This window comes from Rissa tridactyla, chromosome 4, assembly GCF_028500815.1.
Source record: "Rissa tridactyla isolate bRisTri1 chromosome 4, bRisTri1.patW.cur.20221130, whole genome shotgun sequence".
In the NCBI taxonomy this organism is placed as follows: domain Eukaryota; kingdom Metazoa; phylum Chordata; class Aves; order Charadriiformes; family Laridae; genus Rissa; species Rissa tridactyla.
In genome coordinates this window covers 81,087,631-81,109,602 of record NC_071469.1, presented here as the reverse complement: position 1 = coordinate 81,109,602, position 21,972 = coordinate 81,087,631, and the positions used below count along the sequence as shown (strand labels likewise).

At 50.8% G+C, this 21,972-nt stretch overlaps 1 protein-coding gene across 1 annotated transcript; it reads right to left on the bottom strand.

Moving 5' to 3' along the window:
* Nucleotides 1–10,398: 10,398 nt before the first annotated feature.
* PLEKHF1 (pleckstrin homology and FYVE domain containing 1) lies at nt 10,399–18,219 on the bottom strand. The gene is made up of 2 exons (XM_054200251.1): nt 18,128–18,219; nt 10,399–12,744 (listed from the first exon to the last, which is right to left on the bottom strand). The coding sequence occupies exon 2, from the start codon at nt 12,730–12,732 to the stop codon at nt 11,911–11,913; it is 822 nt and encodes a 273-aa protein (XP_054056226.1). The 5' UTR covers nt 12,733–12,744; nt 18,128–18,219; the 3' UTR covers nt 10,399–11,910.
* Between the last annotated feature and the right edge of the window lie 3,753 nt (nt 18,220–21,972).

Below are 21,972 nucleotides of genomic sequence, written 5' to 3'. Positions count from 1 at the left end.
CGCTGCGTTTGAACATATGTACCTTTGCAATTGCCTCAAAATGGTGTGGTTTCATCTAGTGTCGCTGCTGAGCTTCCAACAGACAACGCTTCAGCTGTCAGCAGGTACAGCAACGTGGCTTGGTGGGAAGCCCGTTTTGCTGGGCCTCGGAAGAAAGCCATAGAATCATGGAATCATTTTGGTTGGAAGAGACCTTTAAGATCAAGTCTAACCATTAACCTAGCACTGCCAAGTTACCACTAATCCGTGTCCCTAAGTGTCACATCTACATGTCTTTTAAATACCTCCAGGCATGGTGACTCAACCACTTCCCTGAGCAGCCTCTTCCAGTGCTTGACAAACCTTTCAGTGAAGACATTTTTCCTAATATCCACTCTAAACCTCCCCTGGCACAACTTGAGGCCGTTTCCTCTTGTCCTATTGCCTGTTACTTGGGGGAAGAGACTGACCCCCACCCCTCTACAACCTCCTTTCAGGCAGTTGTAGAGCGCGATAAAGTCTCCCCTCAGCCTCCTTTTCTCCAGACTAAACAAGATCAGTTCCCTCAGCTGCTCCTCACAAGACACATGCTCCAGACCCCTCACCAGCTTCATTGCCTTCTCTGAACGCCCTCCAGCACCTCAATGTCCCTCCTGTAGGGAGGGTCACCTTCGCTGGCTCTTCTGCTCGTTTGCTGGGTGACCTTGAGTCCAATCTTGTTCTTGAACACGTTTTTTTGTTAAACACTCTGCAATCTATCCATAGGAAATGGTGTGTTACAAAAATGAAATAGCACTATTATGCAGCTAACCACTCTGCGATCCTGCAGTCAGGACATGAGCATTGGAGAAGGGGGAATGTAATAAATGTTAGTAGAGGCTGATAGCAACAGGGTTGAAGAGGAAACTGCTAGGTTGTGAAATGCAGCTACTCGCTTTGTTGCGAGGGGATGAAAGATTTACACTGGTGTTTGACCTTAACTAATTATACCCCTCATAGAAGTGTCTAACAGGATGCAAATGTTTTGTATTCCTTATTTCCTGCTCAGCCTCAGTGGGCAGGAGTGATTTAGGGTGAAATTAAATCTTTCCTGCGCTCTGGCATGCTGCTTTGGAGTGGAGCGCACTCAGATATTCTCTTGTACGTGTAATCTGAAGACAGCATAAAAGGTTTGTTATTCCTGTATCAGTCAATAAGAATATGATTAATAACCTGTGTAATTTGGGGTCAAAACGGATCAAACAAAGCAAAAGCTTTGAAGATCTTACTTTTACCTTGCCCGTCTGCAGCTCCCTGAGCAGCTTCATGTGCTGAGACGTTGCTACAAATTAATTGGAGAATCACCCAGCCGGGTCAGAATCAGCCCCTGAACACTTGCAGAGACAGGAGGGCCCCCGATGAGGGAGATCACGGAGCCGGGGCAGGGGGATGTGTGGCCCTGACTGAACCTCCCCAGGCACCAGCACCCCCCTGGAGCTGGAGATCCACGTCCCCGGCTGAAGCATGTGAGCCAGTGGGTAAGGCCTCTCCTGGGTGCAGAATTGTAGGTAAGCACATTCTCCTTTTATTTGTATGCATTTCCAACGTGACTCTCTGTTCTCGCCCAGCTAACTGTGCCAATGGAGAGCTTTCTGCCCTCTCCCTGGCAGGCAATTCTGTTTGCTAGCAATGGAAGCTTTCTGCAAGAAGAAAGGCAGGCCAGGGCAGCCCCGAGCTTTAACCGCCCTCTGCAGTTTACTCACACCTCTCTGGGTCTAACAATCCTACTCTTTCAGGCCAAAGTGAGGGGGGCATCTAACTTCTCTACCTTGTCCTTCCAGATTAATTTTAAGCCATCATAACCAGATTTTCCAAAATCCTAAAGACTTGCCCGCTTTAGAGCAGCAAAGGATACAAAAGATGGAACAGCTGGGCTTGGGAGAGTGCAAGAGCAAATGCTTCACATTACTCAAGAAGGCAAGGGACAGGGCAAAACAGTTTAGCAAATACTGCATTAAAGGAGAAGACTTGCTGGATGTATCAGGAGGCGTCAGCTGCCTGCTCTCTGCCTGTCCGCGAGCTAGAGTTCACGCAGCAGACTTTTGACCGAACTGCAGTTTATTAATTTCTTATGCAGGAACAAAGTCAGTAATAAAATGCTAAATAGGGTGCTGGCGAGGCAGGCTCTTGGATCCGATTTTGTTGGTTTCCATAAAAGGGGCTTGCTTGCTTTTTCCCAGCCATTCTCTCCAGGAATCTGTGTATAAAAATATTTGTTCCATAACCACAGCAAACAGCCTCCCATCGCCTGGCGGCCGCTCGCATACTTGAGGCTTTTCTGCCGTCAGAAGTTTAACTCTGCAGGAGCCTGTGCTGCCACTGAGTCTAATCCTAATTTCGGGCTTTCATGTCCCCAGCCCGGCCCCGTGGGACTGGGGCTGCTGACAATGGCAGCAGCACATCCCCCGTGAGTGTGGGACGCAGATTAGCCTTCGCATTGTGCCACTAATGATAAGTAGCAATGAGGATAATAAGGAGCACTCTTGTAGTGCTTTGCGTCTTCAAAGTGCTCTGCTGATACTAACTAATTAAGCTGCCACCACAGCCTTGCGACAAAAGGTATGGATTTCTACTGCGGAATTTAACTGTACTGTATTGTTATGCCATAAACCAAAATTGGACGGCGTCTTCACATAGCAATAAGGAAATCAATTAACCAACTGCTTGCACCCCAACAACTGAGCCAGCTTCAAAGCTGCCCCATGTCTTCTGGTTAGCCCCGGCACATCTTTGGGAGCCTTAAACATTCATGCCAAGCAGCACAATGCCAAGTGTTTAACAAAGTGGCTCCGGTGTTTTGCAGCATCTTGGTTTCCGTCCACCACCTCCCCACCCTGCCCAGAGGACGCAGCCCCAGTGATGCCAAGTTAAACCCAGGCACTGCTGTGCTGAACTGAAGAGCCCCTGTTTCCATGCTGCTGGCACCGGGCTGGACTTACTGGTGTGTACTGGTCGCAAAGGAAAACAAGGTCACACCGCCTGCGTGTGCTGTGCTGACATGTCAAGGAGTAGAGCGGATGCTCTGCTTCACCTGCAAGGTTTCAAAGCCGTTCCGGGCAGTGAAGCCACCAGCCCGCAGCACCGAGCGCCTGCCATCAGCTGCCATCATCGGCCTGAGCCAGCAGTCAGCAGAAGGGTAGGTATTGGTTAGTATGGGTAAGTGCCCCCAGAAGAAAGATAACCCTGGTTATATGGTCACAGTGCTGGGCTCCGAGTGACCTATTTTCTCGCAGCAAAGAGCCTGAGGTCACTGTGGACAGGTTTCTGACAATACAGCTTCGTGCTCAGCAGCGGGTCAGGAGGCAACGAGAAGGTTAAGACAGACGGGGAAGGAAACCGAGAAGAATGCAGAAAGCGTTGTTATGTCTCTGAACGAATCCAGGTCGCAGCCACATGTTGAATAGTCTGTGTTGTCTGCTTCATCCACTCTGGTTAGTCCTTTTGGGGCCAAAAAGGGCATTGTAGAGCTAGGAAGGGTACAGAGAAGGATAACGCAGTATGGGAGGGCATCTGTGAAAAGAGAGATGGGCTAGTTTAAAACTCTTCAGCCTGGAAAAGACACTAAAGGGGGAGAGCTTTAGTCCCGGCTGTGAATGGCACAGAGATGAACAGGAGGAGCAATACCATGGCACAGAAGGCAGGGTGCACCCCCTGATCTGGGGGAGGTGAAGGGAAGTGCTTGTTCACACAGTGGAACAGGGAATTGCGGAGCTAATTGGCACAGGATGCTCTGGGTGCCAAAACAAAAATGTGTTCCAGAAGTGATTAGGCAGATTGATGGCGGGGAGGACTATTAAACACACTGGTCCGGAATCAACCACTGCCTCGAGAAGTTTCTCACCACGGGCTGACAAGAGACTAAATCTGTGGAAGTATCGCTCTGTACAGGTGCCTCTTAGGTGCCATCTCTCATGATTTTGGGGTAGGTGAGCTCTAGTTTATTAAGACTACTTTCATATGTTACCCCAAACACATGCAGCACACAATTCAGCAGTGTTGTGCCAACATATGTGCTACTGCAAGTAAAATATGACATATGTGCTGCCAAAGCAATCGTGTTCTGAAAAGAGCATGGCACGCTTTGTATTGTACAAAAGGTTTTCCTGTGATAAGGGAAGACCTGCCTGTCTGTCTTTGTGCCTCTTATCCCGCTCAGGAGTGCAGCCTTCCTCCCTGAACGCTTTCCCACATAATTAACGAGTGATTAAGCAGTGGTAGGAAACCCTAACCTCTCTCGGTCTGTCTGCTGCAATCCGGTATTTCATATTTTTGAAATTGCAGTATCAGTTTAAAAATTTAACCAAGTACCTGTATTGCTTGCGGCAAGCAGAAAATGTCTCCATGCCACCAGAATCCACAGGAAGGAAAGCTCCTTTATTCACACCCACGTACAGTGGAAGTTGTGTTAAGATACGGCCATGCTCTTTTTGTTTTGCAGAAATTGTTTTATAGAGAGAGACTGCGCAGGTCATAAGCTGATTGAAAAGTTCTTCACATTTTCTTTTTGCCTGTTTAAGTGTTCTCGCAGAACTAATTTAAAGTTTATATATATATAAAAGCGCTCCTTCTCTTCCCCTATCTTGCTGTTCCTCCCGAGCGTGCAGCCAGCCCACCCCCAGCTCGCAGAGGTCGCTGGTTCAGGGCTGGTTCCGCTGGGAGATGCCCAGGTAGGGATGCCCTGCCCGCTGTGCATGGGGCAGCTCCGGCGTGCCCCACACCGCAGCTCCAGCATCCCACATAGCTGGATGAGCCGGCCCCAGGAAAACTCAGCCTCCAAAACACAGGAGACAAGTTCTGGTGGGGGAGGATGGGCAGGGAGGAGAAAGTTCAAGTGCTGCGGGGTGGGAGGCAGAGCCGGATGAGCCTGCCGTGCTCCAAACAGCTGCTAACACCACATCTGGTGCTGGGGCTGCCTGTGAAGGCTTGTGTCTGGGGCGCTGCGTCGCTCCTGCTCGGTGAATGACCAGCTCCTCTGCCTGCTTCCAGTACGGGACCCTGCGCCCATCTCCCAAGGGGAAGTGGAGCTGCAATCCTGGAGGCTCCTCCTGTGCTTCACGGAGTGCTCAGGCCCGGGAGAATCCTGAGTGGCGAGGGTGCTGAAACAGGGGCAAGCTGTGTGGAGGAGTAACTCTATTTTGACCAGTCTGTCTCTCACTTGTGACATCTAAACCAACAACCATATCCTTTAGACTCCCTTTGGCTATCGCCTGTCCCTGAGGAGAGGAGGAGGATGTCAGCTGGCGGGGGTGATGCTTTCTTAGCATTACAGTGTTTCAGCGCTGCTGCTCCAGAAGGGACTGTCTTTGGGCTCCAGGAGGGGCTGTGAGGGACTGCCTGTGCCCGGGGGCTGCGCAATTAGTATGGTTTTATGAAGGTCACATACCTCTAACTGCTCTTTTACAGGGACAGCAGTGGTACTGCTGAAGTCTTGAAATAGCCAAGCGTGACAGTCTCCATTTGTCATCCCCTCCTGATTAACACCGTAGCTCTTCACCAGTGGATTTTGTGGATTGTCAGGGCTGTTTCCTTGCGAGCAGCTGGCTGCAGCATGTGAGGTCCCGAGCGCCTGTGGGGGCCCAGCACAGACACAGGGGCTTCCTCAGCCTGCTGGGCTGCGGGTGCTGTGTCTGGCACTAGTAGAATGGACAAATGCAGCAGCAGCCTGATACCCTGCGGGACAAGTCCTCGCCTGGCCACGGGCCGGGTGGGACTGACACCAGCCTGTCTCTGTTGAGGTCTGGGGCAGGGTAAGGCGTCTCCCCTGCATGAACCGCAGCAGAAAGCCCTGCTGCAGAGGCTCTTGCAGGGTTAATGCTCAGCCTCTCTCCTCCCTCTGCTCCGCTGGGGTGATTCAGTAACATCAGCTGTGTCAGGGAGAGCAGCTGGATCCTGCCAAGCCAGTGAAAAACAGCTTCTCAGAGAGGAGACACCCCTGCAAGTGGTGTGAGGCTCCCTCCCGCTGCCGGAGCTGTGCGGGGGGAGGATGTTCTGGCAGCTCCTCGCTTCTGTGGCCCCCACCACAGAGGCTGGACCAGCGTCCTCGCTCCGGTACCGGGGGTGGGATGCAAAGGGCGTGCAAAGTCTTACAGGAGTGTAGGGAAGACCTTTGGACTAAGAAAGCCGAACGCAGTGAAATCTTGCTGGGTTGGTCGGTACACAAGTGTGCTCAGGGCCATTTTTTGGAGGGAGCTAGCGTCTTGCTTTGGTTTGCCTGAAACTTGCTGCTGAGCAAAGACTCATCAAGTCAGAGACTCTGATGGAAACCAGGTAGTTGTGACCTGGGTGCTGGTGACTATGGTGTGTGGGTTTGGTTTGCTGGCTCGCACCAGGGTGTCGGAGCCGTTCCAGCCATTTGAGGGCAGCTCTGAGGGGGTATCCCAAAAGCACTGCTCTCCTGCACGCCCCGGGCACGGGGCTCGATCCGCAGCTCCGGCGCGGAGTCCCACGCGAGGAGGTGTGCGGCTCGGGCCAGCTGCCCAGGGGTTCCCCCAGCACAAGCTCGCCCTGGCAGCGGTGTTGCAGCTGGGCCCTGCGCCGCACGGGGCCGTCGCAGGCTGCGTGGGGGTGTGATGTGTGTCAGGGGACACGCTTCCCCCTGTGGGCTTCAATAGGAGGGGAACAAATCTGCGGAGAGGCCTCGATGTCACACTTACTTTTCCCTCTGGTGTCTCTGGAAGATCCTTTGTATATGAAACAACTAAGGGTCTGGTTTTGCCTGACGTGTAACTCTTGATAAAAACCACATGCGACTTTTTTTTTCTTGTTGCTATCTGTTAGAGGAAAAGAGGCCTGTCTGGCCGTGAGTTAATGCTTTTCCCTTCTCAAATCTGTTTTTTTCTAAGGTTCACACCAAAACACATTGTGTTTTGGACAAAAAAAAAAGGGGAGGCTAGACAAAGCTCAAACAGGGGCACAGCGTTCCCTTGCTGTGTGGGGCAGCCTGGGCAGCAGCATCAGTGCCGGGCAGCAGGACCAGTGCCAGTAGCAAGATCAGTGCCAGGCAGCAGGATGAGTGCCAGGAAGCAGGATCATGGGCAGCAGGATGAGTGCCAGGAAGCAGGATCATGGGCAGCAGGATGAGTGCTGGTAGCAGGATCATGGGCAGTAGGATGAGTGCCGGGAAGCAGAATGACGGGCAGCAGGATGAGTGCCGGTAGCAGGATCCCGGGCAGCAGGATTGCCGCTGGCAGCGGATGCTCTGCCCCAGGGTGGTTTGACCATGCAAGAGAGGGCACCGCGCAAGAGTGCTCCGTTAAAGGAGAACCTCGTACCTAGCTCCCCTCCTCCTTTTTCTCTGCCCTTCCTACAAGAGCAAACTGAGGAGGTTGTGTAACTCGCTCTTGGCCGTGAACCTCTCAAAAAGAGGTTTACAGAAAACCTGCTTATGGTTTATTTGCATTTCCGGGCCTTACTGGAAATGAAGTCAAACGCCAACTTCAAGGGACTTGCTCGGTGTTTGTCCGTACTCGATACCTCCTCCCTGCCCGCCTCATCTCCTCCAGCTGCCATCTTGTGCCCGGCACGGGGGTTTCTCCTGCCTGTGACGTGCAATATAAAGCAGACCCGCTGTGCGTTGCCCCCCCAGTACTTTACACCACGGTGTGCAGCCGGTGCTTCCCTGTAGCACAGTGCTCCTCCCCAGGGGCTCTGGAGAGCATCTCCAGCGCTTGGGTCTCAGGCAAGGGTTTCTTGGGGCTGTTTTCCCATATGTGTGCCCACCATGGAAGTGACAGGAGTGTGAGATCTTCTTCCTGCAAACACCTTTCTTAAAGATCCGTGGCCTGGAGCAGAAAGAGTCAGGAACAGAAGACTGTATTTTTTGTTAGAGACACATCGCTTTAAAGCTCAGCAGTAGCTGGGACCATCTGTGCTCCTCAGTTACTCCTGCTAACCAAAAATCCCAGGCTGAGGAACACAAGAAACTGCCTTGCAGCAGTAGCGAGTCGGAAGAGGCCGTGGGCTGTGGCAGAGCCAGAACTCCTGCTTGGATAAAGACTGAGTAACTGGGAGCAAGAATCTGACTGTGATGCTGGCTCGCTTCGCCCCGCTGCCTCCGCTTGTGAACCGCTGAGTCAGTGCCGTGGTGTGCCTTGGCTGCGCCTGGGGACATGCTTCACTGGACCTCTTTGATCCTTTCTTTTCAGTTTATTCACAGAGCAAATCTCCATGTTACCTTTTCTTCGGCTTTTGTGACTGGCGGCTACAGCAGTGCCATCCTCTTCCTCACCTTGCTACCGACTTTGGAGAGTAGAAGAGGATTGCCTCGCTGCACGGCCCTTAACTCTGCTTTCCTGCCTCTTTGCAGGAGAATCCCCAGCAGTTCCAGCAGGTCTGATGCCAACATTCAGGTTTTGCTTTGCGTGTTCAGTGCACTAGTGGTGTTCCTGCTCCTGACAGCCACAGGGACTGTCCTCCGCGTCTTGCCTGCCCAGCTGAAAAGGCACCATTTTGCTGAGGGCCAAAAAAACTCTTGCATTTTTCTACAAGTGCCCGGGCTCCAGTTTCTGCTCGAGGGAGCAGGAGGAGCATTTTTCAGCCAGTCCCATTTCCTGAAGCAGCACACCCCGGGGTCGGGCTGGCATCCAGCAGGGACGGCTGCACGGTGCTGGGCCCTTTGGGCCATGACACCTCCAGGCAGGGGCTGAGCACGGAACCCCTTCTGGCAACTGACCCCCCCCATCATGTTTGGGAGCCTTTTCAGAAGCAGGACGTGACCCCACAAAATCCCTTGCCTGCAGATGTTTTTCCAAAGTGAGCATTCAAGCTACTGCTCTGCCTAGTTGCACGGGTTTGCAACCTTTAATGAGTCCCTGGTAAGGCATTTATTTAGCTCAAAAAAGAAACCCAAACCATCAGGAAATGCCCCATTAATGCACTGGAGATAGAATCAGTCTGGAAAACTCCAGGCTGGACTGTAACAGCACGGCCCGTGATGTAAAACCCATGTGTTTGGCAGGCCAGAAGCACCAGGCTCTAATCCCAGTGCTGAGCCACACAGCTTGGCTAACGGAACTACAGGAACGGGGGGAGAGGCTCTGTTTAAATTTCCCCATGTTTTCCTGGGCAGGCTCCATTAACAGTTCAAGAGTCGCTAGGTTACTTGGGGCTTCCATGTGAAATGTCTTCTGGGACCCGTGGCATCCCCAGCCTCTCGGGGTGTCCCCATGTGGCAGCAGCTGCAGCACCAGAGCCCGCTGCTGCCCGCACGGCTGCAGAGCTGGGAACAATGCCGGGTGAGCGGCCAGCAACAGGGAGAGCCCGGGCAGACAGCACGGGAGGGCAGCAGGCATGTGAGAAACCTCTGGAAGTGCAAGTGCTGATGGGCACCTCAGCTCCAAAACACCACGTGTGTGTATGTGACGCGAGTCACACTTATTCTTGATTATTCACAAGAGCGTCGCAGCTTTTCCACCCTTGGCTCTTCTCCATACCCACCTCCTGTAAGGAACGGGGACAGACCATCTGCTGGGAGGCGTGCGCGTTTCCAAAAAGGCCATCGACTAGTGTGCGCGTTTCCAGAAAGGCCATCAACTACAGCATGCACAGAAAAAAGGGGCTGGGCTGTTTTTGGTGGAGTTTGGTTGGTTGGTTGGTTGACTGGTGGGATTTTTTTTTCCTGCTGTGATTAAGAAAAGCTCTTGCTCAACAAGAAGGCATTTGTTAGAGGCATGCCTGTCCTCCATTAGTGGATAAAACCAGTTCATAGCTCTTTCGGGGCTGATAATAGTGAGACCTTTGGACACATAAGATAAAGAAAAGCTGATCTCTAAGACAGCTCAGGAGTAGGTTCAAAACTGGGATACATTTCTGGAGCCAGTTACTAGGAAGAAACTGGGAGTTTCACCTCAGGAGCAGGGAACTGGAACGCCAGCTATGGACATGGATTCAGTGGCTGGGCTATTTTTGGCTTGTGAACCATTCTAATGGCTGTTTATTTTTAAGGTCATTTTCTGTTTGCATAGCATCTACACCCTTCTGGTGGGTGGGAGGCATTATAAAAACAATCGCTGCTGCACAGAGTTATGCACTAAGCTTGGAGAGGGATGGAAAAAACAGAACTCGGTGTACTTATTGCGCTAAAACCCAAAAACATCTGCTTAGGTCTTAAGGTTTGTTGACCCACTATTAAGCTGAGCCCCCACCGGAAAAATACCGTTTCAATTAATACAGACTACTGCAGGGGATTGCAAAAGACTGGGGAAAATTCAGTCAGATGATAACATGGTATAAATAGAAAGGAAGCATCAGATTTGGCATTTTTTTTTCACTTGTGCTTACCTTCAAGCAGTAAATAGAAACCCAGAGCACTGACCCTCCCCAGCTGAGGAGTCAGAACTCGTGCTGGCCAGCCGGGCCTGAATCCCAGCTCTTGTTTAAGACTTTTGTTAAATAACAACGTGCTTTATTGTCATATTTTCCTGGCTTCTTCCTGTTTGCCATATCTTTATTCACACACAGTCAAGTGATACAAATTCACTGGAACAGTGGCAATTTACAAAAGGCAGTAAGAATGATTACTTTGAACTGAAATTTAAAAAACCCTAAGTCTGGCCATCCGGCAGGCAATGCACTGTTTGGAACAGGTCCTGGTGAGGAAACGCTTTATAACATTGGCAGTGTATTCCCAGCCATGTTCCTTTTCCAGAGCATAAAATACACAATACAAAAATATACTAAAAGTAATAACGGAGTTTGTAGAAACGTCTGCTGCAAAACAATTGCTGTTGTCTGATTTTCAGTATATTTATTCCCACGCTATATTATGATAGAATACTTGAATAAACACAGTTTATTTCTAACTTAATTTGAACTTTAAAATTGATATCAAGTTAACTGTAAAATCTTGGGCTCCAGTCCTGGCAGTACATAAAGAACCTTAACTTTGGAGTCGTGAGACTGATAGATGTGAGGTGAGCCCACAAGCGAGCATTCAATGCCTTGGGCTCCTGCTCCCGAGGGAAGTGGAAGCTGAAATGCTATGCTTCATAGGATCTTAATTTGGGGCGTTTTCCTGGATTTTTCAAGACTTGTAACAAGTCCTCCCTTGGCTATCATTTTACCTGATAGGCTACAGTTCATCAAGTTGCTGGTAATCTGGTGGAAGTGCCTGTTTATGTGATGTGGGGCTCTGCACTTAGTTGTGTCAACTGCAGTAAGTGTCTCCCTCCTTATCTCATTCCTCTGTAAAATTTTACCTGTCCCTTTCCCCTCTCCTTCCTGCCTCCTGCCCCGGTACCGCTGAAATGGCCTCTTCCTATGCAAGAGAGCTGGATGCTCCAGCACTTTGCCAAGGCTGCTCACACTAAGCCTCATACAAGCTCCCTGCAATCGGAACACCATTTCCTTAGTGTTTTCGAAGTTGAGAGTCCCGGGTGCAGAAATGGAAGCCCATGCCGACCTTACCGTGCAGGGATAAGCAGCTGTCCCCTCAGGCTGGCATGCTTGCAGTGAGAATCCCTGCCATCCAGAATGCCCCTTGCCATGACAGAGGAACGTACCGCTAGCAGGCAAACGTGTTTAAGTCCAGGATTTCTTGCTCCTTTTTCTCCCAAGAGCCAAACTCAAAGCATTTGAGAAAATAAATTGTTATTGCTCTGTTTTTGCAGACGGGAAAGACTAAGGCACTGAATGGTGAGCTCGTTTGGCCAAGGCTGATCCGCCGGTCTCTGCCCCAGTCTGTGCTCCCCACTGAGCTCTTGCTCTCGGTGCTCACGTTGTATGAGACATGGTCCCACGGGGTAACCCCATCTCTGCTCTCCACGCAGACACCACAGAGAGGGGCCAAGTTCCACCCTCCTAGGCATGGCCTCCAGAGAACACATCAAGAAGGACATGCATTGGAGGCCAGAAGCTGGCTTCCCAATGTCTAAACGCCACCGACTCCCAAAGAGGTCAGCTATGGAAAGATGACCAGGATACTTCTGATGTATAAAACTCCGTGTCTGCTGGCCAATGGTCAGCTTTGTCATCGTCAGACTTGTCGCTGTCATCACCGCTGGAGGGTTCGTAGCCCAGGACGGCAGAATGGATTGGCTCCGGCTGCCTGTGATCTGCCTCCACCTCCTTCTTCTTTTCTGCCAGCAGCTGCCTGTAGCAGAGGTTGCAGACCCTCAGGGGCTTGGGGGACAGCCGGGGCATCAGGAATCTCTGCCTAGAGCAGTCTGCGCAGACGACAAAGCCGCACTTGCGGCAGTGATGTCTTCGGGTGAGCGTGGAGAACTTGGTCTGCGTGCAGCGCATGCAGATGTCCGTCGCCTTGTCTGGGATCCAGGGCGCCGCATGCTCTGTGGAGGGCTGCCGGCCCGTCTTCGTCAGCAGGTGCCTGATGCACTCCTCCAGATGGCTGATCCACTCCTTCCTCTCCGTGAGGGAGGCCGCGGAAACCACAAAGGACTTCTTGGAGGTTTTAATCATCCAACGGTTCTTCATCTGCAAGGTGTCTGGCAGCGTCTCCAAAGTGACATCTTCAAGGGGAATGATGTGCTGGGAATTGTACTTCCTTTTGTTGATGACTATGCTGCCGTAGACGAGGATGTCATTGAAAAGGAAGAATATGCGTGGCTTTGGTTTCTTGCGGCATTCTTTGGTTAAAATTCCTTCTCCTAGAAGGACCCTTCCCGGCACGGCTAAGGGCTGTCCAGAAGCCCCGAAGCAGTTTTCCACAGCAGCAATGCGCTGGCTGTTGATCTCAGTGTTTGCAAGATGGTCCACCATCTCCAGCTCGCTCTGAAGGGAGGAGAATAAAGAGGCAAGTGGTGAAGCTGAGCAGCGAACACATGCACAGGTAAGATGCTCCTAATGCAACCCAAGGTTACAAGTAATCTCTTTACCACTCTTGTTACCTTTTTAAATTAAATTCTCAAACTTTCTGATCTCACTTTGCAACAGCCCCATCTATACTGGTATAGTTCAGTTTGCAGCAATGGAAGCCCTTGAAGGGAGAGACAGCTTGTCATTTCCATTACAGCTGTGCTTTTTACCAGTATACCTGCGTGCCCACAGGAAAGGAAGCTGGTTGGTCTGAACCTGCTTTTATGCAGGTGTAAGTACTTGCTTGGGAGTTACCATACTGTGACAGCTGAAGGGGACCAGGACCTCCCCCTTTCCATCCCTCTTGGTGCTGGGAGCTGACTGATGCTGGGCTGGACACAGGCTCTGGGAGGAGACCCACAGTCTCGGGAGCAAGCCTCCCATTTCTGACTGCGCATCTGCTTTCTCGAAATTAGTTACAGACACACGCACCCCGTGATGCCATTTTGGGACAGAGCGGAGGCAGGAACAGAAACATGTGGTACCACTTGTTCCCACTGATCCTCCTTGTGTGACAAAAAGGGGGAGAAAAAAAAAAGAGAAAAGAAAAAAGCACCCGCTATGTGAATAAACCCACACAAGCCAAGTTCTTCCCCCATTACCCCAGTTATGCCGGGGCTGCTGGTGCTTCCAGTTACAAGACACATAATTCTGAAAATAGCCTGATCTCTGCTGAAGGGGAAGTGGAAGGCAGCACGCTCATCCTTTCCCACGCCTCTGCGCCCTCCTTCTCAGTTTCAACAGGGTTTTTTTAGTAGAAAAACCTAAATAAGGGTAACTCTGAAGTGAAAGCAAATGTTTTCTCTTTGTAGTTTGCAGCAATGAAGGCGCTCCATGCTGTTAAGTTGAATTTTTCATATCACCTAGCCCCTCCTGGGCCAAAGGGTGCTGCCCGGGGCCGTCTGGCCACGGGAATGTGAGTCATTTCCTCCCCCAGCGAGGTAGCTCAGCCATCACGAGGCAGCTCCGAGGTCACAGGGATGCCTGTCGCCCTGGTCACTCTTAGTGGTTCATCGAATCACTCGGGCAGAGCCGCTCTCCACCATGTCCTCCTTGTCCAGAGCCCCTGTAACCATGGAGGCTGGGGGGGAAGGGAAGAGGAGGAGGAGGAGAGCACGCCTGGTCCTGTGTGTTTGGGACAACCATGATTTACATTCTTCCCTTGCCCTTCACCCCAAATCATCCCTTTGGTGTGCCAGGAGGGAAAGCAGAGAGCCACTGCTCAAGGCCACTGCATGCTATTTATGTCTCGCCTAAGCTATTTGACAAAAACTGGTCAATTCCTCAGAATTTTCTTCTCTAGAGCAGGGGGTATCCTGCACAAAGTTAAGGTGCGGCTTTAGCCCTGGGGGACCTGAATGAAGCGACCTACCTTGCAGAAATAGCTTTCTCTGAGTATTGTGTGGCCAGTGCTCCTGAAGAGCTGGCTACTTCAGGGTCTCACTTGAATTAGAGGGAGGGTCCCAAGGCCTCCATCTTCCTTCTCAAAGGACGTGTATCTTCAGGGCCTCGAAGCACCAGGACGGATTTGATGGAGATGGACAGTGTCAAGCATATCCACTCGTGCGTATCTCCAACGTGGAGGGCAATTTACAATTAACTGCAACACTCTGACCGGGGGCTGTGCTGCAGCCACATGGGGTGCGATGCTGTGAGCGGTGGCTGAAGGAATGCCCCAACCAACCTGCCGTTTTGGTACGGACATGCAGAAGTTGTGTGAAGGGATTTATTACTTGCTGCCAGGAGAGGGGAAAGGCTCCGTTCCCCTCCTTGATCTATCAGCCCAAGTGGACCTGCGCACCGAAGGAGCTGCTGTGCTGCAGGATGTACATTGAAATCTGTTCTGAATTACAACGATGCAGAATCTGTTTTTTCCCCCTCTTAAATACACAGATTACGCTGAAGAACAAACAGGCAGGGAAAACTACTGTCCTCAACTTGAACACCAAACTCCCTGTCTTCGAATACCCACAGTCTTACCTATCCTAAAATGTGGTTTCATGGGGTTTCTTACAAACAAATCCTTGGATGAGGAGCTCTTGAGTGAAAGAGCAAGATGGGCACACAGAATAATAAAGGAAAAAGAAAAACTGAAATTACAGCTTGGGAAGTTTGGTGTGGAAAGAGTGCAGAAACAACAAAATACTGTAAAGAATTTTTGGCGCCAGCAACACCAAGTGGGATAAACCAAGCAGTTAATCCTGCTCCTACCAGCCTCGCTTCCCCATGTTTCTGGGTTATGCTCCCCCAGCTCTTAGCCTGTGTCTCTTATTTTATGTATTTCAGAAGCACGGTCCAGTCTCTCCAGCGGCTATGATACTTGAGACAACTCTATTTCTCAGGATCTCAGTGTGCCGGATCCCAGTGGAAATGAAACATTTTGTCAGATATAAAGACGGGGCCTGCAAAGAGCCAGGACACAGAAGCTCATTTTCAAAGAGCAGTGCAAGCCCTGCTGCCATGAAAGCTTTAGCTGTTGTATTGATTTGGGCCCCTACATAGGCCAGAGAGCCTTTGGACTTGCTGCGTGGAGCAACGCGAGAAGGGGCTGGACACAATCCAGCAACATGAAAGAAATGAAAGTGAACTCTCATTCCACATGACGCTTCCACCTGCAGGGTACGTCCTTATTCCTCCAGCCTCTGGTTTGTTACCTACTTAAAATGCCACGAGTTAACCAGCGAAAAGGTAACTCTGTTCTAGGAAAATCTTCCCTGCTAAGACTAAAAGAGTCAGCTGCTGCTCTAGCCCACGGTATTTCCCAAAGGCGTCTTCCCAGGGAAGCAAAACCAGAACGTTTTTCTTCCATCTCTCTCCCCCCAGGCATAAATGACCGGAGAGGAGCACATACACACAATAAGCAGTAAAATACAGGAGGGGTGGGATTCACACTGCCGTCCTTTAGACTTGGACAACTAATTCTGTCTTTGCGCTCCCTTTTTAGCTAGTGGGCAGAAAGAGCCATCTGCAGAGGGTGACTGGCCTCGTCCCACCACATGCGAGATCAATCCTGCCCCCAGTTCTTGATAGCAATTGAGTGCTATCGCATACAGTGATAGGCGAGTCAGTGCTTGAGTGACCACATACAGACCAATTTCATGTGAGTATTGTGACTCACTGCAAATAATGCTCAGTTTGGCTTTGGAATGGAGTACTATGTGAATTCGGTAAATAAAGATAGCTGCTGAGTGATATTATGGTCTCCTTTACTGGGAGGTGAGAACCCCTCGCTTTGGAACAGCAGTGATGAGATATAAAAATGAGGATATAAATTCTAATCTATTTGATTCATTTTGGTAAATATTTTTTTTCTGTTTGCTCTGTCAGGTCAGTCACAGTGCTTATTACCAAGTGATACGTACGCACGTGCAGCAGAAGCTTACACAGATGAAACGAGGGTGGGAAGAGGCACTTCACTGGTATGTGCCTTTTCAGGGGAGTTTTTGGCATGGCAAAGTTTGGGGTTATTTTTTTCGTTAAGCTCTGTTTGTTCTGCATGTGATCAAATATTATGCAGTGAGTGTATAACTCAGTGAATATGACTGATATTCAAAGGAAAAAAAATACTATTTGGCACTCTACTCCAGAAGTAAGCAAACCACGTCTTTTAACAATGAGCGCTTGTTCAGTTGTGATTATAAACAGCCATGTTGATGCATGCCAGGCAGAGCATTTCAACTTAAGCTCCTGGGTCAGCGAGTCTGGGGTATGTTTTTCAAGTCTGTATGTATCTAAGGCTTAGGCGTAGCAATGCAGTGAGCTGTTCTACCCGATTCTTCGGTTCTTGCTGTCAAACAGAACTGACAGTCTTGGTATCCACTGCATACCTCATGCATACCACATGGAAGGGATGGTCCATGAGTATCGCACGTTGAGAGATCTGACTGCTGGGGTCTGCCAGCAGAAAATGCCCTGAGGCTCATTGCTCTGCAGCTCTCCCTTACTCCCTCTTTCTGCTTTGCTCAGCTGAGAACTCGCTCCTGGAGTTAGCTCTTCCTTGCCAAGCACAGTAAGCAGAATGCAGCCACGTTTTATCCAGAGGAGGCATTTAGAGCAAGAAAAACATAGTTCCTCTCCTTTTCCTGCCTGAGGGGATTTCAGCTTGCCTCTCCCTCTTTCCCGGCATGCTGTAACTGCTGGCTACTGGGAGCAAGGGGGGCGGGCTCCAGCAACACCCTTCCAGCCCTGCTTATGAGCAACCTGATTCACTACACGCACGTTTTGCAAATAGGCCTTTGCTTGGGAAATGCCACCAGTCCCTGTGGGATATGGACTAGCCAAATTATGGAGCTGCTTGCTGCTGTTGCTCAGCATGCCCAGGACTTCTGGCATGTAGGGCCAGAGCAAGGGGACAGCTGAGCGGTGGCTTTTGAGGAGCTCAGACTGATGCTAGCAAAAGCAGCAGTTGGTAGCCTGAGCTCAGTTGTGGCTCTTGCACGTGCCAGCCAGGCTCAGAAGTGCCCAAGCAGCTTTGTACAGAAGGAAAACCTGAAACTCAAGAGAGAGCGTCGCCCCCTCCCTCTGCCCTGCTCTCTGTCCAGGCACACATCCTCAGGCGGTGCAGCATGGTGGTACTCCATATGCACCTCCTGGTCCCCTCTGCCACCCATCAGTGCCAACCTGGTGACCGGCCGCTCTCCAGAGACCTCCATAAGGAGCTCTCAGGTGTTGGAGCTGGCAGCGATGGGACTAACGTATCAGCACTCCATCAGGCCACCGGTTACAGGCTGAGGCTGGACAAGTGCTTGTGACAGAGGACACAGAGGCTTGCCAGTGTGCGTGGGTGACCACCAAGGGAAGAGATGAATTCTTCATCCCTCCCATGTGCCTCAGACGAGACGTACAGCCAAAGGTGGGGATTCCTCTCACAACTCCGCAATGGGATCCATGTCTGTGGTTTCAGTACTTGGTCAAACTTGGTAACTTAAGAGTCCCTTCTAAGGAAAATCAATAAATCGTCACTAATCGTCCACGCACAGACCCCAAGGCGCTGTGGAGCCGCAGGCGGTGACTCGTCGCGGCTCCCCCGCGGGCACCGCACACACTGACACGGGGAGGCCCCCGGGTGGGCGCAGGTCCCAGCCGGCAGGGCACGCCGCGGGCCCCCCCGGGCCGAGCCCTCCCGGCGGCGAGCACGATCAACCCCCCCCTACAGCGGGCGGAGCAGGGGAGTGCAGCCGCCGGGCCGCTCCCCTCCCGCCGCACCGGCCCGGCAGCGGAATCCCTCGGCTCTCCCAAAACTCTCCCCCTCCGCCCAAGCTGCCGGCCGGCCCGCCCACAGCCCCGCTCGGCTCCGTACCTCCGCGGAAGGGCCCCGGCCGCCTCCGGCGAGCGCTCCCCGGCCACCCCGCACCGGGCGCCTCCGCTCCGCCGCCGGCCCGGGCTGCGCCCACGCGGCCCCGCCCACCCCGCGCCCCTCGGCCAATGGGCGCCGCGTGCCGCGGGGGGCCGCGCCCCCCTCGCTAGGCCGTGGCCAATGGCGGGGCGGGGCAGTCCGCGAGGGGCGGGGCGGGGCGGGGCGCCGCCAGGGGGCGTCCGAGCGCCGCCTCCCCGCCCTGCGGCTGGTGCGCGTAAGAAAGGCGGGAGCGGGCGCGAGCTGTCGCTGCTCCTCGCGCCGGGAGCCGTTAGCTGTTGGCCGTTAACCGCTTCCCGTGGCTGCCTCGCGGCGCCCGCGGCCTTCAGGGCTTGTGAGCGGGCCGGACCTTGTAGCCCTTCAGGCACCTTTGGGCCCTTCCTGCTGTCTGTCCTCAGGCAATGCCCTGTCAGTGCTTGGGCTGGTGGCTGGGGATACTTGAGGGGTGTCTCTTGCTATGGCTGTGTCTCCCCAGTGGCTGCGTGCCCTTTGGGCTACTGAGCGCTTCTCCCACCTGTCACCCATGGGAGAGATGAGCAGAGGACACGGGTGTCCCTCTGCACCCGCTACAGGCAGCCTAGGCCAGAGGTGTGGGTGAGCCGAGCTCTGGTCCTTGCCTGGCACTGTAAAACAACCCCCAGCGACCCAGGCCTGCGCTGATCTATAATTCAGGTGCTTGCGCGCTTTCTGTAATAGCTTTTCTATTTTTAATGGGAACTGATGGACCTGTCAAGGTATTAGAAATGTTTTTTTTCCCCCCAGGTTTTCGTTTTCTTTGGCAATAATGTGGTCCGGGAAGCTCATAGTGTGCTTTAGAGCTAAAGTGCTTGGGCAGTCACAAGAGTTTCCACAAGACCTTATTTCTTCATACTTTGTGTCAGATGAGCAGATGAGTGTGGACGTGGACTAAGTTAATTGCAGTAGGTGGCTCCCTGGCAGTGTAAGAGGGAGGGTTACAGAGAGGGCTGTCAGGTCATCAACAGACTTCTGAAAACCTGGGAGAAAGGAGCTCCCTAGAGAGGGCGGGCTGCTGGGCTGAGCCTGCCGATCTTCAGGGTCTTGCTAGGGCTTTAGTGTGAGGTCTCTTCTGTCCTTGTGGGAGAGCAGGACTGAGTGGTGTGTTCGTGGAAGGAGGGGCAGAGCCTTTGCAGACCAGTTCTTGCAACTGGGAGCTGTTCTGTGCTGAGCCCAGACACTGGCCGTCTCTCCTGGCTGCCTTGCGAGCAGTCTTCTAGGTCTGGGGAGATCTGCCCAGCTTAGAAAACCATCCTCAACAAAATGCTTTTTTACATAAAGCTAACTGTAAATATACAAAGTGCTGAAATAAGTATGTCAGTTTGTCTTAGCTGCCAGACTAGTTCATATCTAACCAGCTGTAGATTATTACTCTTAAACCTTTTTTCCCCTATGTGCTAAAATTATTCTGAATTTGCTCTCCTGTTATCCTAATCATAGTCTTTATCACTGAGATGTAGTACTTTGATTTATTTTTCTTGTTGTTTCTCAATATGCTCACCTGGGCAGTAATCATTAGGTGTCGGCCAAACATAGCATTGGGTTAGCCAAACAGCCTAGGTTTTGAAAGTTGTTTCTACTTTCTCCCTCCTCAGGCAGAAGTGGAGGTGCGTTTGCGCAACAAGCTGCATGAGACCGGGAAAGTCTTGAGGTGCGCTCTCAGCATGCAGTCAGTATTAACCAGTTGCACTTGAGAGCTGACTTTCTGTGGGCTGGTTGTTTTAGAATCTGTTACATCCTTGTTTGAATGCCTTATTGAGATACAAAGTCAGAGTGCAACCAGTAATCTTAAGAGCTATTTTTTCCTGGCTGTAAAAAGTGAAACATTTGTGGGACCACTTGAAAAAAGCTGCAGCCCAAATTACCAGCCTTTAAAGTCTCTTTACCTTGCTCCAGTTGCATTATCTGATCTATTGCCTCTGGCGTTTTCTCCAAAGCCACTTGTTTCTCAGTAGCAGAAATATCTTGCCCAACTGGGATGCAATAATTTCAAAGCAAGTAAAGGAAACTGCAGCTGCTCAGCTGAGTCAGCCAAAGGTAAGCTCTGCAGGGGAGAGAATGGCTTTTTATTATCTTCTAGTGGCAAAATTACTACAACAGCCTGCAGGAAAAGATTAGATTATAATAGTAACAAAAACATCTGTTAAATTCTGAGCTCAGTGTATTCTTAGTGCATGTTTTTTTGAAAAACAACAGGCATTTGATAAAATTATTTTGAATGAAACTCAATATTGAGATTCAGTTTGGGATGTTAGGAACCCACTGTGATCATAGGATAGACAGTGGTTTTAACTAATTGCCTACACGGGGTATTTCATCAGTGGACAAGACAGCTTTTAACTATGGAGATTTTACTGAACTGAGCTTGGAATACTCCTGCTACTTAATGAGTGAATAAGTGAAAGTGTGTTCATTATATGGGTTACTTGTAAGCATGAATAACCTCTGTCCTATGCTCTGTGAGATTATGGTGTGCATGGAGGGATGAATGTTTGTCTGATCTGGCTCCCGGTGGATTCAGCTAATCAGCCTGTTTTAGAATTGTGTGAATTGCTGCGATAGATTTGTGTCTCTGAAGCCCTACCAGCATCATTTGCGTGCTTTAGAAATGAGGTGTTTCCAAGTCTGACGGTGCAGAAATCAGAGCCCTGTTCTGGTCCATCATTACAGTCTGAAACTTCAGAACATGAATTTCCAAAATATCACTAGTCCATATGCGTTGAAACTGTTGCCAGACAAACCCCTTTCAGAGGGTCATTGTGTCCTCTGGGCTTCTCTCGCCCCATGTGCGGGAGGTTACCCACTTTTTGAGTTATTCCTGGGGGCCTGGCCGGAAAATGGTTATCAGAGTGATGAAAGTGTTCCTGAAAGTAACCTTGAGACCTGCTTGCTCCTGTGCCTTTTGCATAAGGAAGCAATACATGATCAATGTGGTTTTGTTTTTACAACAGCATTGCTGTGCCTTGCATGTGTGCAGCACTTTATGCTGCACTTCAAGATCCTTAGAATAAATTCTAGTAATTCTGTGAGGTTTGCACCCATCTCACAGAGGATAAAACTGAAACTTGTCAAGTGACGTATGGTCATACGCAGCTTGATCATTGAAATAGGAATAGTGGGTTATTTGCTATTGTCTTCAGCAGGAACAGGTTCTGGCTCAGACTGAATCACTTGGGAGGCTAAGGAACATCCCCCAGAGCTCCTGACTCATGGCCCCATGTGCCTCACCACAGAGTAATGTCCCAGCTCAGAAATCTCAATGACTAGTGCAAAAGCTGTCGTGTGCAAGGAGTGCAAAACCACTCACACCTGCAGATTCTAAAGTTCAAGTTTGCATCATAAGAGCCATTGTGTTTGCTGTGCCTTGCCCTTCGCTGCTCAGACCTTCAGCCCTGTGCTCCTGATCATGTGTGCAGTGCTGTGCATGGCCTTTAGGGAGAGTTGGAACTGAAGTTTTGAATAACCAGTAATGACCAAGCAGGTAAACAGAACAGACTAAATTGAAATGCTGTGTATAAATACATAATAATTATTTGCTCTTGATTGGGTTCTAGGAAAAAGAAAGAAGGGGCTGTGATCTCTCCAGTAAAAAGACGTGTGGTTGTCAGCACTACGCGAAGGGTTTCAAACCCATATTATCTTTAGGCTGTATGCTAGTGTTTGTGTTAAGCTTTGGCAGTTGCCTGTGAATCTCAGTGCTGTGAAGGCATAAGGTATTTTGCTTGTTCCTTCTTAATTTTCAGTGATAAATGGCAGTGGTGAAACATACAGTGGGA

Excerpts from the sequence above, each read along its gene's own strand:
- PLEKHF1 (XM_054200251.1), bottom strand. The coding sequence starts at position 12,732 with ATGGTGGACCATCTTGCAAACACTGAGATCAACAGCCAGCGCATTGCT.